Source organism: Phyllopteryx taeniolatus, chromosome 4 (assembly GCF_024500385.1).
Source record: "Phyllopteryx taeniolatus isolate TA_2022b chromosome 4, UOR_Ptae_1.2, whole genome shotgun sequence".
Lineage (NCBI taxonomy): Eukaryota > Metazoa > Chordata > Actinopteri > Syngnathiformes > Syngnathidae > Phyllopteryx > Phyllopteryx taeniolatus.
In genome coordinates, this window is record NC_084505.1 from 30860397 (window position 1) to 30876256 (window position 15860).

Here is a 15860-nt window from a genome sequence, read left to right on the forward strand (position 1 = left end):
CAACTTTACTAACGCTAAACTGAGTAATTGCTCTTTATGATCGTGATCAAATAGCATCTTTAACTGCAGTGTTTAAGTTAGGCAAATTATTAGCTCTTTTTTAACCCTCAATTTCAATTTGCTGATGTTCTCTTTACGTTCATTAAGGACCAATGTTTCCTGCAAACCTTGCTTGCAAGTAAAAAGTGTGGTTTCCACCCCCTGCCCACTTGTATTGATTACAATTGAGAGGCACATTAATCCAGGTATTCTATAATTACTGGAATTTCCCTTGCGATTAATCATAATTTAGCTACAGTATATATATAGTATCTATATTGTATATCCATGTAGCTATAGTATCTTTCTAAAATATATCTATATCTGTGTCTCTACGCGCTGAAAAATGACAAAGATCAGAAATTTGTATCACAAAGATATTCCTTACATTCTTTATTTTTCATGGAGTGAAAAATTATTTATTTGCTTCATTTATCAATCAGAAAAAAATAAATATTCCATAATTAAGCATTTACAAAACCCACCAGAATAAAAGCCTTTATCTTTAAATTTGCTCTTCACATAGGAAACAATACAAAGGCAAAACAAACTTTAACCATTAATTAACTTAAAGGAACAGGTCATAACTCATGAGCTTCCTTTGACACAGTGAAAAAGACACCGTGTCTTTGAAGGAAAAAAGTTATCGTTGACTAAAAATATGACTGTCTTCATGATGCACTAGTGTGTGCATGGCGACCCTCACTCATTCCCTGTACATGTAACAGCATCTTCACAAGTAAACATGTAATCCTTCCAACCACTGAAAATCAATAGTGTCAATAAATAATCAAGTACAACACGAGGGGATTCATAAAAAGCAAATATTTTGGTCAACACGGTATGAGAGCAATAAGAGAGTGAATGCTTTGTGATTTGTTATTCCAATGGTGGCCATGGGAATTGTCGTGAAAAATTCAGCTTGAATGAGGGCAAACACTGCATCGAAGCGTCTAATCAAGCGCACCTTCACCTTCAAGGTCCATTTCAGTTTGCATTAAATGATACACAAGTACAGTATATCCTCAAATACTCGCAAAGCTCTAATTAAGGTTGGATTTACACTGCAGGTTCAAGTTCCCAATTCTGACTTAATGCGTTTATCAGATTATTATTTTTTTTATCTCAATATTTTCAAGTGACACATATGTGATATGGCTGTGTTTACACTGAAGAAAACATTTAAACAACCTAAATATGCAGACGTCTAACTTGCAAATAACTCCACAAGTGTCAACACCAGGAAGCAACAACGCTGAAGTCAACAACGACAAATAAATACAGCGGCGCGGCGGCGAACTCAACTCACTTCACAATAAGCAGCAGTTTGGCAACTAGTAAACAATTCAACAAGTGGCTTCAAGCGGTTTAATGACTCGCAGCTGATGTTTACTGCCAAAATAAACAAAACAAAATGAAATTAAACCTTGTGTATTTTAAAACAACCATGGCATAGCTTTGCCTTTGGAGGATCTTTCTGTTCTCGTCGGGAGGGGGTGGTTGTCACTTTACCCCCGTTCACAAACACTTTTGCCTTTTTTCATTACAACTTTGCTGGCCAAAACAGCAGCACCTACCAAAACACCAGTCTCCCAGATGAATTATATTGTGCGGTGTTAGGGGTGCTCTCCTAAGATACGTAGGCACCATCTTTAACGACTCTGACACATGATCGCTCCGCAATGTTGTGCACTTCCATGTTTTTGGGGACCACGGCCACTTACTCGTTCCACCCAGTCTGCTTTGATTCTTGCAATTTCTTCATAATTGTCCTTTGTATTTAAAAAAAAAAAAAAAAAAAAAAAAACAGCACTTTAACTCCACAAGATTTGCAATATACTGTAGCAGTGAGATTCCAAAAATGCCACCCCCTCTCCATCTGCAGTTGAGTAACGCGGATGTAAGATAGTCCCGAAAGTCGTTGCTTTCTCATGACTTGCCTTGTTAAATATTTTTTTAAGAACTCCAGATGGGGAGTTTATGCAGGGGTTATAGGTCCCCCCATCTGTCAGGCGGCGGAAACTCGTTCACTTCCCCGACGTCCGTGTAGGGCTGCTCATCGAGCGTGAACGTCAGTTTATACCTCATCCGCACCTTTTCCTGCCAATTACGTACACAAGCGTACACACATTTGCACAAGGTTGACATCTTATATTGAAGTGCAAAGCCAATTAATGGTGGGGGGGAGGGAGCATCCTCAGGCTAAACACTTACCTTGTGAGGATTTGCAAGCAGCACGACCTGAGTGATGGCAGCGGGGGGCAGAATGGGGATGAAGGGAGCTAGCTGTTTCCCAGATGGTGGCTGCAATTTCACTTTCATAGTCTGTACGGGAGCGCACACACACACACACACAAAACACAGCCCAAGTAAACAAGGCAGCTCGCCTCATATTTATCAAGTTAATCAATGCACGGTTTTTGACTGATGCTGTCAGAGAGACGCTCCAATTAAGCGAGGTATTGTTTCGATCTTCCCAAAACACAATTGACTGTGGTTGGCTTTTGTTCATCTATAACAATTACTTTTGTAATCTCTCAACCTTCAGCAGAAAAACACCAGAAATTAAGCACAAAATTGATTTAACCTCCTCGCTTTTTAAAAACTCTTCCATTTTTATCCAGTCCTTACCAAATTCAGTGGCCATATACCAATCAGCCACCGCATTACTACCACTTGCACAAAAATAATGAGGTCCAATACAAGATCACATAATCCGTCTTTACAAAGGTACTAGTGCTGTTTTGATTGACTCTAGCAGAGAGGTATTTATTTCACATGTATTTTCATCCTGGTTGTAATTTGCAGTGTCGTACTGCCTCATACGGCGAGACGTTCACAATACTTTGGACGCATGTAGCGCAGAATAGAACAGAACTATTGTCACTGTGACAGGACCAATGGAAATCAGGTAAGCAATGTAGTTGCAAACCCTCACCTGCTTTACACAGGCTGCAGCAGTGGTTCCTTTTTATATATAAGGCTGTACTTTAGAAGCTTCCATGTTATATCTGCTCGAAGTTCGTGAAGATTCTATGAATCTCAGATCCAACGCTTTGGTGCATTTTAAAGTGAGGCCAGTAGGAAAAGTCTATTTTACTTTGCCCATGTCCTTGAATGATGTTCAGAGTTGACTCAAACTAGCCTTGTTGGGCTCTTTGTGTCATTTGAATTTAAAGTTGCTCCTGCTCTGATGTGTAGCACTTTTCTTTGTACATTGACTTTGTTGATCTTCCTCACTGGGTCGTGATGCGCTGGACTGGTATTTTGTTGTGCTTGCATTTTGTACATTTGATCAGTATTTACTGCTCTCCGTCCTGGGTGGATGATAGTCTATCAAAGTAGTTTTCTGTTTGTGATTGTACTGTGTTTGTTTATGTATACACTGTATTGTTCTGTGTGACTGGGGAGAGGGAAGTGTGGGATCCCCGCGACCCGACCCCAGATAAGCGCTAGCAACATGTTTTACCTTGGGAACAGCAGCCTGCAGTACAATGTCCCTAACGGGAAGTGGGGATGTGTTCAGCATCGAGGCCACAATCACCAACACGTCAGGCCTGCCGGGTGGACAGTCACTCGCGAAATGCAGCAGCACGCGGACGCCACCCTTGTCGTACGCCGTGACGGGACACATCTTACCTACAATAAAGCAATTCAAGTTTACTTGAAATGACTTTAATTAAATTGCGTGTATTAACCTTGTACCTGGCAGATGACAGTCCAATCATTTGTGCAATTTTGTTCTGAGATGGTAGAAGGTACATACAGTAATTAACCTCTGTATCCACCTATTATCATTGATAGGACAGAATAAGCCATGGCACACTCGCACACTGAGTAAATACATTTGTAAATAAATTGAGACAAAAATCACAATTATTTCAGTGTGCATAAAACACCCAGTAACACAAACACACTTGCTTACTTGGTTTGACAGCATCCAAAGGTACGAAGACGTCAGCCAGAGACGTGTCCTCTACCCCGTCGAAAGAGGTCTGGCTGTGGGTGAGGACGGGGGGCGGAGAGTGTAACAGAATGTGGTCGGCTACACTTCCAGCCGGGGGGCGGGTAGACGCAGCTGGCACCCATTCTTGGCGCAGGAGGTTGGCGGAAGAACAAAAACCGCCGCGCTTGTCTTCTGTGTTGTCAAAGCGCACCCTGGGGATGCTGTGGGCATAATCACACAGACCGTCAGATGTGTACTGCTCTGGTGGCAAAGATAAACATAATAAGAGGCCACAAAAGTGCAGTCATGATTACTAATTTATGTTGCACTTGTGCAAAATGACATTTTTAACCACTGACATTTGGTGAAAGGGCTCCAAATTGCTCTTTACAGTGGACTTCGCACGAAGGTTAATACAACAAACAAATATAACGAATGCACGGCCATCCGAAAAGGCACCCGCTAACGCGAGCTAACCAACAGATTAAAATCCTCACGTCAGTCATCAACGAATTCACCAAATGGCCCCTTGTAAAAAGGAAAAGAGAAAAGACAATACTATTGTGACTGCTAAGACGATGAAATGAAGGCAAGCGGTTGGTCAAGCAATAATCTCTATTGAGAAAATTTATGTTAAATGGAACCATCAAAAAAAAAAAAACTCCACGTTACTCTCAAACATCAGCTTTCATTCCGCAGTGTTAGGTTATACACGCTCACCAGCCTCTTCCTTTTTCTTTTTTTTTGTATACTACATTTATTATTATACTGTATACCGCAGCAAGTCGTGCCCCTGCAGTTGGTTACGTGAATTAGTAAGAATTTTACAATTTCCGACTGTATGTGTGACAATGGTTTCCAAATGTAAACAAGCGAGTGTAGGAATGTGGTTGGTTGAATGGGTAGGGGGTGGGGCCTGTGCAAACCAGGACAACAGGGAGAGTGAGTTTGCGAGCCTGTGTTTGGAAGAATGGAAAATATATCAATGACATCATCGGTTAATCAAAGTCAACTCGACTATCATCGCCTCAGCGTCGACAACAGAAAATCTGAAGTCGTTCAACCCCTAGTTAAAATACCCTCTGCTACTCACCTTTTAGGACTGCCTAAATCAAGCAGGGCTAGGTCTTGTAGACTGTGATCCAGAGGAGACGGCGCCCACGGGGAATGCTGTGCAGCGCCAGAAGAATGTGGCGAAGTAAGCGGGGTGGTTGACAAAAGCGGAGCCACTGGGACAGGGGCACTCCGGACTGGGCCGATGGGCGTCTGCTGGAGCGTTAAAGACAACAACGGTGCGGCGAACCCTGGGCCGACGTTTGAGATGGACTTTGCTGGACTTGCAATTGAAGTGGTGTCTAAAAGTTCCACTTCCTGAGTGCAATTCTGCATTGAAAAAAGAAAACAATGAGACACTACTTTCTATCAGTAAAATATCAATATACGTAATTAAATGGTTTTAATGTACCTGGACTGGCTGCAGGTAGTTGCTTGTGCTCGTAGGTGGCGCTGATTCACTTGCTACAGGTCCACGAGAAGCTATGATGAACAGAAAACATAAACATTTCCTGCTGCCTTGACAAACATAAAAAAATAACAAAAGCCGCAAGCCACTCTAGCTGCAGAAATGTGTGGTTTTGCGGAGTGGAGATTAGCAAAGATGCCCCTCGGTCAGCTCTGTTGGGTAAATCTTTTATCACACCAAAGCCAGCCAAGTATAAATCAGCTTTTTGAAGTTTTTGCTCGGCCCTTATCAGAGGGGAACCGAATTTACAAAGTAGCGACCATGTCATGCGGTATGCCTGCACATTTCATTCAATAGGATTAAATTTGCCAAAATTCAGTCTTTCATACATAATAATGCTGAATTTTGATTTGTTTTTGGATTGGTATTCATATCACAATTTGTTTATTGTTCGGGTTGCAGTTGTAGCAATGCATCCTACAGAAAGGGGTTACTAATATGTACAGAACAAAAGTTGTACAGACATCACAATAAATATATCATTCATTGATTTAATATTTCACAACTCAGCATTGTTATCTTTGTAAAGAAAGATTTATGGCAACAAATTAAATGAGATCTAATGCCTCATTCTTCTCAGCTCGCATCGCGTTGAATGGAGAATATGCGGCTGGCCACAATTTTGATAACTTTCATTATTTTTATACATTCATGCATTTTCTATAGTGCTTGTCCGCATTAGGGTCGTAAGTGTGCTGAGGCCTATCCCAGCCGACACTGCGCAAAAGGCGGGTTACACCCTGGACCGATCGATAACCAATTTCGTGGTACATGTAGACAAAAAAAAACCCAACAACAAACATTCATACTCACATACTTATGGACTATTAACCTAAGAAACTTGTTTGCACTGTGGGAGGAAGCTGGAGTACCTGGAGAAAACTTTAGTATGGCCCTTGGAGGACTTTATAAAAACTGATATGGTTCACAACCCCTGGCTGAAGTTTGTTTTAAATACCATTTGGTAGACTGTACTTCTCTTGGAGGAACGCGCATAATATTTCAGTTTTCTCAGGCAGAGTGTCATGTTTTTCTTGTCACCCACTGACAGCAGTTGAAGTCACTTGCCTCCCTCTGGCTTTAAACCCTGACAGCACCGCAGTGAAAGTTACCTAAAGTCAGTAGCTCCTCATCCAGCAGAGAAAACGACACAGGCACTTCGCCAGAGCTTGCAGAGGATGGTACAGCAGCAGTGGATCCACATAGAAGATCAACATGAGAAAACATGGAAGATGTAGAATCTTTCTCTCCTTGTTGGGAGAAACCTGGGACGTCCACATCTGTCAAATCAATCAGACTCTCTGACTGAGTTGAGCAGCTGGTGCCTATTGCAAGGAGGGGAAAAAAAGTTCTGTAGGTTTATCTTCTGAAGTCAAGTTCAAAAGGTCAGTTCACACTTAAGAAAAATAAATCAAAAATATTATCACAGCGCATCAGAATACTTTCTTGACTGTCACCAGTTGCATGTGAATTGCACAGAGAGAGAGAGAGAGAGAGATTGGCATGTTGTTCGGGCTACAGAATTTCTGTGTGAATGGGAATAGACTCCAGTAGTGAGACTATATTATGCATCCTTCTCTTCTACAAATCTGCATCATAATTGCAAGACTCTCCACTTGTTAATTAAACAGATTTGGAGAAATCTTCTTACATCATTGTTTTTCAAATGTCAGAAAATATATTTTGTTGAATAAGTCTCAACTAGTTTGTCTGAAGAAGAAATACAACCTGTCAGCTATGGGAAGTTAAGCTCCACACAAAATATGGCACTACCTTTCCAGACAGCATTCATCAGCGCTATACAACACTGGCATAGTTCAGCTCATTTAGAGCATTGTTTCCGAAGCTTTATTAGTCCAGGCACCCATTTTACATTCCACATACAAAAGTCTCACACCACACCGGCAAACAAAAATAAGGAAATAAGGATCAGCTTGTCTCAATTTACTCACAAGTGTACTTAATCAGTGTGAAATTTGGGTCTCTTTAATTGAACACAAAGCTCAGAGCCCTACTGGGTTTATATTCCATTAGCATTTCATTCATGTATTCAGGACCTAAACCGTTTAGTGATTTATAGACCAGTAGCAGCACTTTAAAAACAATTCAGGAGGGGTCCAATAACTGACCCTTGAGGGATTCCATAGGTTATTGCCATTCGATGAGATTGAACACTTCCAATGGTTACAAAATAACCCATTTCCTTCAGGTAGGACCTGAACCATTTAAGGACTGTTCCAGTTAGTCCTACCCACGTTTCCAACCTGTTCAGCAGTATAGTTTGATCTACCATATCAAAAGCCGCACTTAGGTCCAACAAGACCAGAATGGACACCTTTCCCGAGTCAGTATTCAACCTTATATAATTTAGCACTTTGATAAGAGCAGATTCTGTACTGTGATGAATTCGGAGCCCTGATTCAAATTTGTCAAAAAGTCCATTTAAGTTCAAGAAATTGCTGAGTTAAAAATAACTTTCTCGACAATCTTGGCTATGAAAGGGAGATTTGAGATGGGTCTATAGATTGCGAACATGGAAGCGTCCAGCGCTCTTTTTTTTGGCGTGGTGTGCGTTGGATTCCAATATTGAATAGTCTTCATCCTGTCCATCACACCTAGCAGAGGATTTAGGCTAGTAGAGAGTGAGTTTTGCATTGGGCTTTGCTCTAATGTGGCAGGGAGGGGTGTGGGAGATTCAATGTTCTGGCTCATCTCATTTGTCATTCGCTCCTCCGATTGTTTGGATGACCCTGATGAATCCGTCTGCGCCTCGTGTCGCCTTATCTCCTGTTCCTCTGATTGTTTGGGAACAACTGCATCTTTTTGTCCTTCACCAAGGCCAGTGGGATTTTTTAGGCCGCTGAATGACATACACAGTAAAAAATGTTGGCAGCCAATAACTTAACCCTTTGTCTATTTAGACAGAAACCGTCTGCCTTGTAAAGATCTCTGCGCTCCCAAAAAAATGCAGAAATTGTTAATGAAACTCACGGATAGTGCCGTACACACTTCTTTGAGCCACTTATTTAATTGACTGGGCCTAGAGAAACGTTCATCTCCAAATCGTACAAATGGGAGAGGCCCACTAATAAAAACCTCAACATCCAAACATTGCACTTTTGTTAGTTGATCAATAAAATCTCGTTTCAGTACCTCTGATTGCTGCTTGAGAACATCCAGGGCCCCCGTGAGTATAATGACATATTTCACAGTTGGTTGCTAATTAGTGATCTTCAAGATTTTTTTTTAGAGATATCAGACACAATGTCAAAGGTAAAACACAGTACTGGTGGTATTCTCATTACAAAAACGTTTCACATCCTTGACAGCTCCATCACCAACTATTAATGTTTGGGGTGCCATTTTTTTCTCGTATGATTTAGTTTCATACCTTTCAGGGCTGGTGGGGGATGAGCATTCTTGGCCAGGGTCTTGTAAAAGTGGCTCAAATCTATTTGTAAGTCGCTGTACCGACCATCCACGGACACTCACTCGGCGTTGAAGCAGCCCGCAACGCAGGCCAGCCGGATTCTTCGGTAATCTTCTGGTGTTGTGTCTTCCCTTTTAGATGTTGTCCCATATCTTTGGGCTTTGCTCCCAGTAAATTCCAGGGAGAACTGCTGGATGGTCCATTACCGTTTCCACAGTCCACATCCGTCCTCTTTGTTGAGATAAGTGGCTGTCTGTTAGCACACTTCTGCTGACCATTTTGAGACATCGGTAAAGTGGTTTCATTCCCCGACTGTCCATTTACATCCACATACACTTCAAGGCGGTGGATTTTCATTTCCAGGATTGACTCGTCTGCAGCAGTCCGTGATAGTCCTCAGTGGAAAAAGGAGGCATCTTGATTGCTGGTCTTGTTGCTAATAGCAGACTTGTGCTAATTAGCAGGCCACGCTCACGTAATGGTGAGAGGGTATCAGAATATATTGGAATATAGCAACAACTGACTGTAGCTACAAAAAAAGTACAGTGCCACAGGTTTTAAAATATCCAGGAGTCGCTGCTTCTAATTTTTGTTTTTTAGAAGAAAAACAAGCTTATCAACAAGAAAAAAATGTAAAAAGAAGCGAAGCAAGCAGAGCGAGCAAAAAAGTGTCTGCACTGTACGAGAGCGAGTACACATTTATTGTACGTTGTGCTATCTTAATGGAAGAACATTACATTTTTCTGTCTGTCACTATGTCACTACATCACTTGCAGATAGGTGCACACATGCACAGTGAGAATATGCAAACTCCATACAGGAAGGCTGGAGCCGGGATTTGAAACCCAAACCTCAGAACTGTGAGGCAGACATGCTAACCACTAGTGCACCGTGCTTCCCTAGTAGGCACCATGCAGTCGAAAAAGAGCCCATGGCAGCCCACAAATTAAAGACGATTGACAAAATTATTAGCGTTAAATGAAAATAATGCACATCATAATCTGTTCCACTCTGTACCTTGTTTGACTGCCGATGGTGATTTAGTCGCTCCATTGATGGACTGGGTTTCCACAATTTTCTTACAAGAATTAATGACATTGGAGAGGTCATCATTGGCCTGCAAGATGTCTCCTAGTTTACATACAGGAGAGATTAACATGTGCTTTATGTCACTTAAATCCCAACACCCACAAAAACAATTATAATAAATACACTGTCAATGTGTGTGTGTGTGTGTGTATGATGTTAACGTGGGTCATGGCTTGAAAAGTTTAGGTAACGCTGTGCCAGCTTTTCTGATAATATAATATATAATATACGATCTTTTTACCTTATGAATGGTGCACAGTGAACTAGTTTGCGCCACGTCACGCGACAAGAATGTACGCTCAGTGAACGCCGTACTTGCTGTTTTTCATTTGATTGTTTTAGATTTATAGCCTAGAAGGTTTTTTTTTTTTTAATGCAAAAATTTACTGTGATTATGACTTTACCGCTGCCTTAGTGTAGGTAAGTGATGACATTGCGGCGCAGCATAAGTATACATTGCCAAGCCACACACGAAGGCACGCTCATTTACCAGCGTATGTACCGTAATTTCATGTATAATGCACATTTTTCCCCCCAAAATGTGTCAAAAGTGTGCATTATACATAGGTATAGGGGAAAATGAACGCCCAAAAAAATAAATAAATAAAAAAGATGTACATGTATGCCACCCCCACCTAGAGGTTATGAAAAAAGGTGTACACTTTCATTCTTGTATGGCACCGCCACCTAGAGGTTATAAAAAATGTGTAGCCTATATTTTCCTTCCAGTATGACAGGGGTACGTATGATTGCATATATGTACAGTTGTGCTCATAAGTTTATATACCCTGGCAGAATTTGTGAAATATTGTTTTTTTGTTTGTTTGTTTTTTATAAATACGACTGATGACTGAACAACAACCATCATTAATTTCTTGATGGTTATGTTTTGTTTAAGGATAATGATTTTCTGAAAAGCTTGACAGTTTAATTTGAATCCCATTCAAATAAAATTAAGTGTGTTTCACCTGGCCCTTCATGTTTTTAAAGAATTGTACTCATCTTACAAATTCTGCCTGGGTAATCAAACATATAAGCACAACTGTGTGTTTTCTCATTTATTAAATAAAAGTAGGGCTGTGAATTTCAAAATAAGAGCAAGTAAATAAAAATAAAGTATTACGTATTCAAATAAAATGCTTAACTTCAAAATACAGATAATACTTCATGTTTTGATCTTATGGGTAGAAGGTAAATCATGCATTGTAAAAATGCATTGTACATAGGTAGAAGGGTTTTCCAGAATTTTTAGGTCAACTTTGGGGGTGCGTATTATACATGGGTGCGCATTATACTCAAGAAATTACAGTATGTGGTTGTTTTGGCCTCCACTAAACATACGAGGAAGCAAAAAGCATTATCATCACACTAAACTCGAAGGACTTCTCACCCAAGTTGGTGTCATTATCATCCGTCTCTGTAGCAAGCTGACACACTGTTTGCCTCAGCTTATCGCAGTCGGTGTACAGCTCCTGCAAAACATCATGCTGCTACTAACGAGGTTGAAGTGTGAAAAGTGAGTCGAACGTTTGTTTGTCACAGATAGATGTTCAAGGCCAGGTGCTGATATTTTGTATGGGCAACAAACCCTAATGAGATCCTTTTCACCATCAGTAGAGTCTTCGGGGCTAAAGTAAGCCAGCAACTCATTAAGGAGTCTGACACTGTTATTGACTGCCTCCAGTGTGCTTTTCTGCTTTGACATTTTCTGTGACCTCACTTCGTCCTGCAACAAGGGTAAAGTTACACGGTGCTTATTAAACTGCAAACACTTTATGACTCTCTAATTGATTTCAAGGATGACAGATTCACCTCCTTGACCATGTTCTTGATGAGCCGATTTGCTTCCTGCAGATCTGCCGGCTTTTTGCTCTTGAGCAGCTCTGCCAACTTCTGCAGTGGTGAAAAACAACAACATGTGGGACCTGTCAAATGCTGTCCCCCGAGCCATAGATTACACACACACAAATCTACCAAAAACCCAAGATCCCAGATTGTCACCATAAATCAAATTCACAGTGAGAATACTGTTTTGGTGTGGCACCAATTACAAGCAAGAGGGAAAGATCAAATTGAAAAATGCAAAGCTACAAAGAGACTGCATGAGACCCTTGCAAAATATTTATGATTTAAGGTAACAATTGGAACACAAAAAAAAGCTCAAGAAACTTTAAAGATAAAAGGAGATGGAGAAGTAGGATGACGAGCTCAAACAAGCTGGGTGTGAAATTATTAAAATGGTTCCTATTACTCTGTCTTTGTGCTCGTCATCAAACACGGGATTCTTGGGCCGCTGAGACGAGGGCGTTGGGACTAATGTCGCATCCAGAGAGATCTCTGGGTCAGCTAACACAATCCCTGGAAATGTGAATACACACATTATATTTGATAACACCACACCACCTAATAAAAGGTACATTCATTTCAAGCATGTACTGTATCTATTATGTAATATCATTCCATTGTATTATTACTCACCTTGACTCTTCAACATCTGGTAAGCCTCACAGATTTTGGTTTCCTCGGGGAGATAAATGGTCCAACTGTAAATCATCTCAATCACTTTTGACTTCACCTTGCCAGACACTTTGTCTCCTAGATACTGAAGGAGAAAAAACTCTAGATGACGCCGTTATTATTTAAAAGTAATAAACCAATTTCGGGGTCACTCACTTTGGGTGAGATCACTTTAACGAGCTCGTTTAAAAAACGGAATTTCCCCACTTCGTTCTGAAACCTCTGGCCGCAGTTCTTCATGCAAGCCTCCAGAACCTACAATAGGAAACAAAAAACACACATTTTTCAAAATTAACAGCAAGAATGGGGATGTTAAACTCTGAAAGAGGGAGTTAGCAAAACAATCACTTATTTTTCATATTTCTTAAAACTGTCAGTAATAACCTGACAGAAGTACATGAGTAGCCTCGCACTGACTTATTTCCTTGGGCTTCAGGAGCGTTGCTGAAACTTTGACGGAATCCACCTCCGATGCGGGACAAACGTTGAAAAAGAGGGAATTGGACTTATCCCGAGACAAAACAAGGGTGAACATAGAACATTTCAGCTCGACAGCTAAGTTTATCAGAAGTTTAGAATTTTTAATTAGAGTATACAGTCCAAAAAACAAAACTTCACGAGCAGTGGTATTAAGAGCTATATTAAGTCGGGTAAAGTCTATCTGAAGGCCCAGGTACCAAATACACGACCCGCCACTGAGTTTTTGTATTCAAAAAACATACAAATTTTGAATGTATTTTGAATTAAGAAGTTCCACTGCACATAAAGTTATAAAAAATTATGGCATACCATCAAGGCTTGTTGCGCCTCCCATTCCTGTGGTGACTGGATCTTGTGTACCAACAGTCTTGTGGCTATTTGCGGTCTGGGAAAATGCGGCGAGACAACGCAAACATTTACTATAATAATCACATAATACACAGCTGACAATTTGCTGTGTCAAGCAAACTGAGTAGCCACATTGTACGGGTGCGCGTCGTCATTGTGGGAAACATTTGCACTGATTGCATCAACGTGATCTTACCCCTCGAGCTCCTTATTGATTTGGTCACAGAATCCCATAATATACTCCCAGTCTTCTTGTCTGTTGGAAGGATTGGTGGCTTTGTCTGAGGGGGAGAATAGGAGAAAAAAGTATGAGGTGGTATAATGATACAGGGGTGCAGTACATAATGTAATAAACACATTACAAACTTCACAACAAGCAGCAGTTTGGCATATGCTGGACAATTCTTTAAAAAGGAGGCCAAGCACTTGTAAGCTGTTTATTACCACTCCCTGTTGAAGTTTACACTGTGTATTTAACCAAACACCACATAACTTTGTCCGACTTAATCCTAACACACAATGCAAAACGCCATAGACGAGCAAAACTAGGATGTTCCAGTGTTATAACCCTTTAAGCAATGGATATTGGAACACAAACGGTGCAACACATGTAGGCAAACAATATTACAATACTCACAAGCATACAGTGCTGTGAAAAAGCTTTGGCCCCCTTCTCGAATTATTAGATTTTTGCATCGTAGATCGAACCTTTCTGACAAAATGAAGTCGACCAAAAGAAAAGCTGAAAAAGAAAAAAGCTGCAACAAAATGCCCTGATCCAAAGAAATTCAAGAACTTGCAAACAGAAATTACTCCAAGAGCACAGCGACGACTCGTCCAGGAGGTCACAATGGAAGCCAGGACAACAGCTAAAGAATTACAGGCATCCATTGCTATGCTTTTTTTTTTTTTTTTTAATTAAAAAACACATTACAAAATGTTCGTGTTTTATTGGGTGTTGGAACAGATAAATAGCATTTCCATTCATTTGAATGGAAAAGGATGATTTGAGATACAAGTGTTTTGAGTTACGATCCTGGTCACGGAGCAATTTGAACTCCTAAATTAAAGCACCATTAAACTCTATTTTCCAACGTTAACGCAACAATCTCAAGCTAAGGTAGTCATCACTACTCTGTTAGCAAACAGCAACAGCTAACTTAGCACTAGCTAGCAACATGCTTCTAACAGCAACAGAATTTTAAAAAAATGAAAAGACAGGTGAAGATGCAAAGTACAATTTTGGATTATGTTACTCAGAAATATTATTTGTGCAAGGTTATTTTCTCAACTATACCAAATTGTTGTGGTCTATTTCAATAATTGATTTCATATTTGATAACTTAATAGGAGAACAATAGTCACATCTGCAACTATAATACATTATTTGATTTTTACACAATTATGTTAATAACAACAGAGCTGTCACTGCATTAGCCCATATTGCAGTGGTGGTAAGAAGCATGATTATCCAAACACTTGAAATGTATGAAGTGTTCATTAGTTTAGCTTAGCTTGCTACAATTCTCTGGTGGGTCGCTTCAGTGTAGTGAAGCTTCATTTGATGTCGACTAAAGTGAATAATAGCTCAGTGCAGTGCTTCTCAATTGTTTTCTGTTACGACCCCCCCAGGAAGAAGAACAAAATTTGCGACCCGCAGCCCCCGCTAGTACACCTCTATATAACATTGTATATAAAGGATAATCTTATCTAATCCTTACAAACATTGAAGAAAATACAAAAGAAGGAGATATAGACTGCCATCTAGTGCAGTGGATGTGCAATTACAATTTATTCTCGTACGGCAAATCATGTTCTTCAGGGTATCACACGCCCCCCCCCCCCTTGGCATCGCAACGACCGCACTGGCCTTAGTGTGTGGTGACAGCGGCAGAATGAATGTCTTGTAATGTACTTTTTGAAGCTCCGGGCTAGCACAAAGCACAACACAAAGCTGCAGTACTTCCCCCATTGTGCTGCTACTGCTGATGATGATGATGAGAAACACAAGCAACTTGTCAACAGCTGTGCGTCACAACTTCTTTTCTGTCAACACTACGCCCGAAACTAATCAAACATAAGTTTAACTTACATTTCGGTCGAAGCACCGATGAAGCTTTGACACAGACACGTGTATTTTATCCGCATACTAGTAACTTTGTACGGCTAAAATGGACTTTTAAAGTGTACTTACTAAGCCAGGACTCCAGCGACTCGCCACCGGCGGCCATTTTGGCGCTCCGATTCAAGCACAACAACGCCTTATTGCCGATGCGTTCGCTGACTGGGGGACAAATGAGTGACTCTAATAGTTTATGTTATTGTTGTTGGGTTTTTTTGTTTTTGAATTACAAATACTTTGTGAACATATGCTGTGATTTTACTGTTACTCTTAATTTAGTCGACAAAGTAAGGATTTACCCAGCAGGTTTACACTATGACAGTTTCACGTACGACACTGGCAGGGGTCCGCGAACGTCACTTTTTTT

General features: G+C 40.6%; 1 protein-coding gene across 6 annotated transcripts; it reads right to left on the reverse strand.

Annotated features, from left to right (window-relative positions):
* Positions 1-417: 417 nt before the first annotated feature.
* Positions 418-15640, reverse strand: gga3a (golgi associated, gamma adaptin ear containing, ARF binding protein 3a). Of its 6 annotated transcripts, XM_061771621.1 has the most exons (18): positions 15566-15640; positions 13568-13652; positions 13333-13408; positions 12700-12798; positions 12505-12628; positions 12278-12384; positions 11839-11919; positions 11615-11752; positions 11417-11498; positions 9955-10068; positions 6620-6832; positions 5451-5521; positions 5079-5368; positions 3965-4206; positions 3509-3678; positions 2254-2364; positions 1980-2139; positions 418-1811 (listed from the first exon to the last, which is right to left on the reverse strand). In XM_061771621.1, the coding sequence occupies exons 1-17, from the start codon at positions 15600-15602 to the stop codon at positions 2029-2031; spliced, it is 2151 nt and encodes a 716-aa protein (XP_061627605.1). In that variant the 5' UTR covers positions 15603-15640; the 3' UTR covers positions 418-1811; positions 1980-2028. The 6 variants fall into 6 exon arrangements, with proteins under 6 accessions (XP_061627605.1, XP_061627604.1, XP_061627606.1 ...); XM_061771620.1 differs by having other exon boundaries at positions 418-2139; XM_061771622.1 differs by lacking the exon at positions 15566-15640 and adding an exon at positions 15464-15512 and having other exon boundaries at positions 418-2139.
* Between the last annotated feature and the right edge of the window lie 220 nt (positions 15641-15860).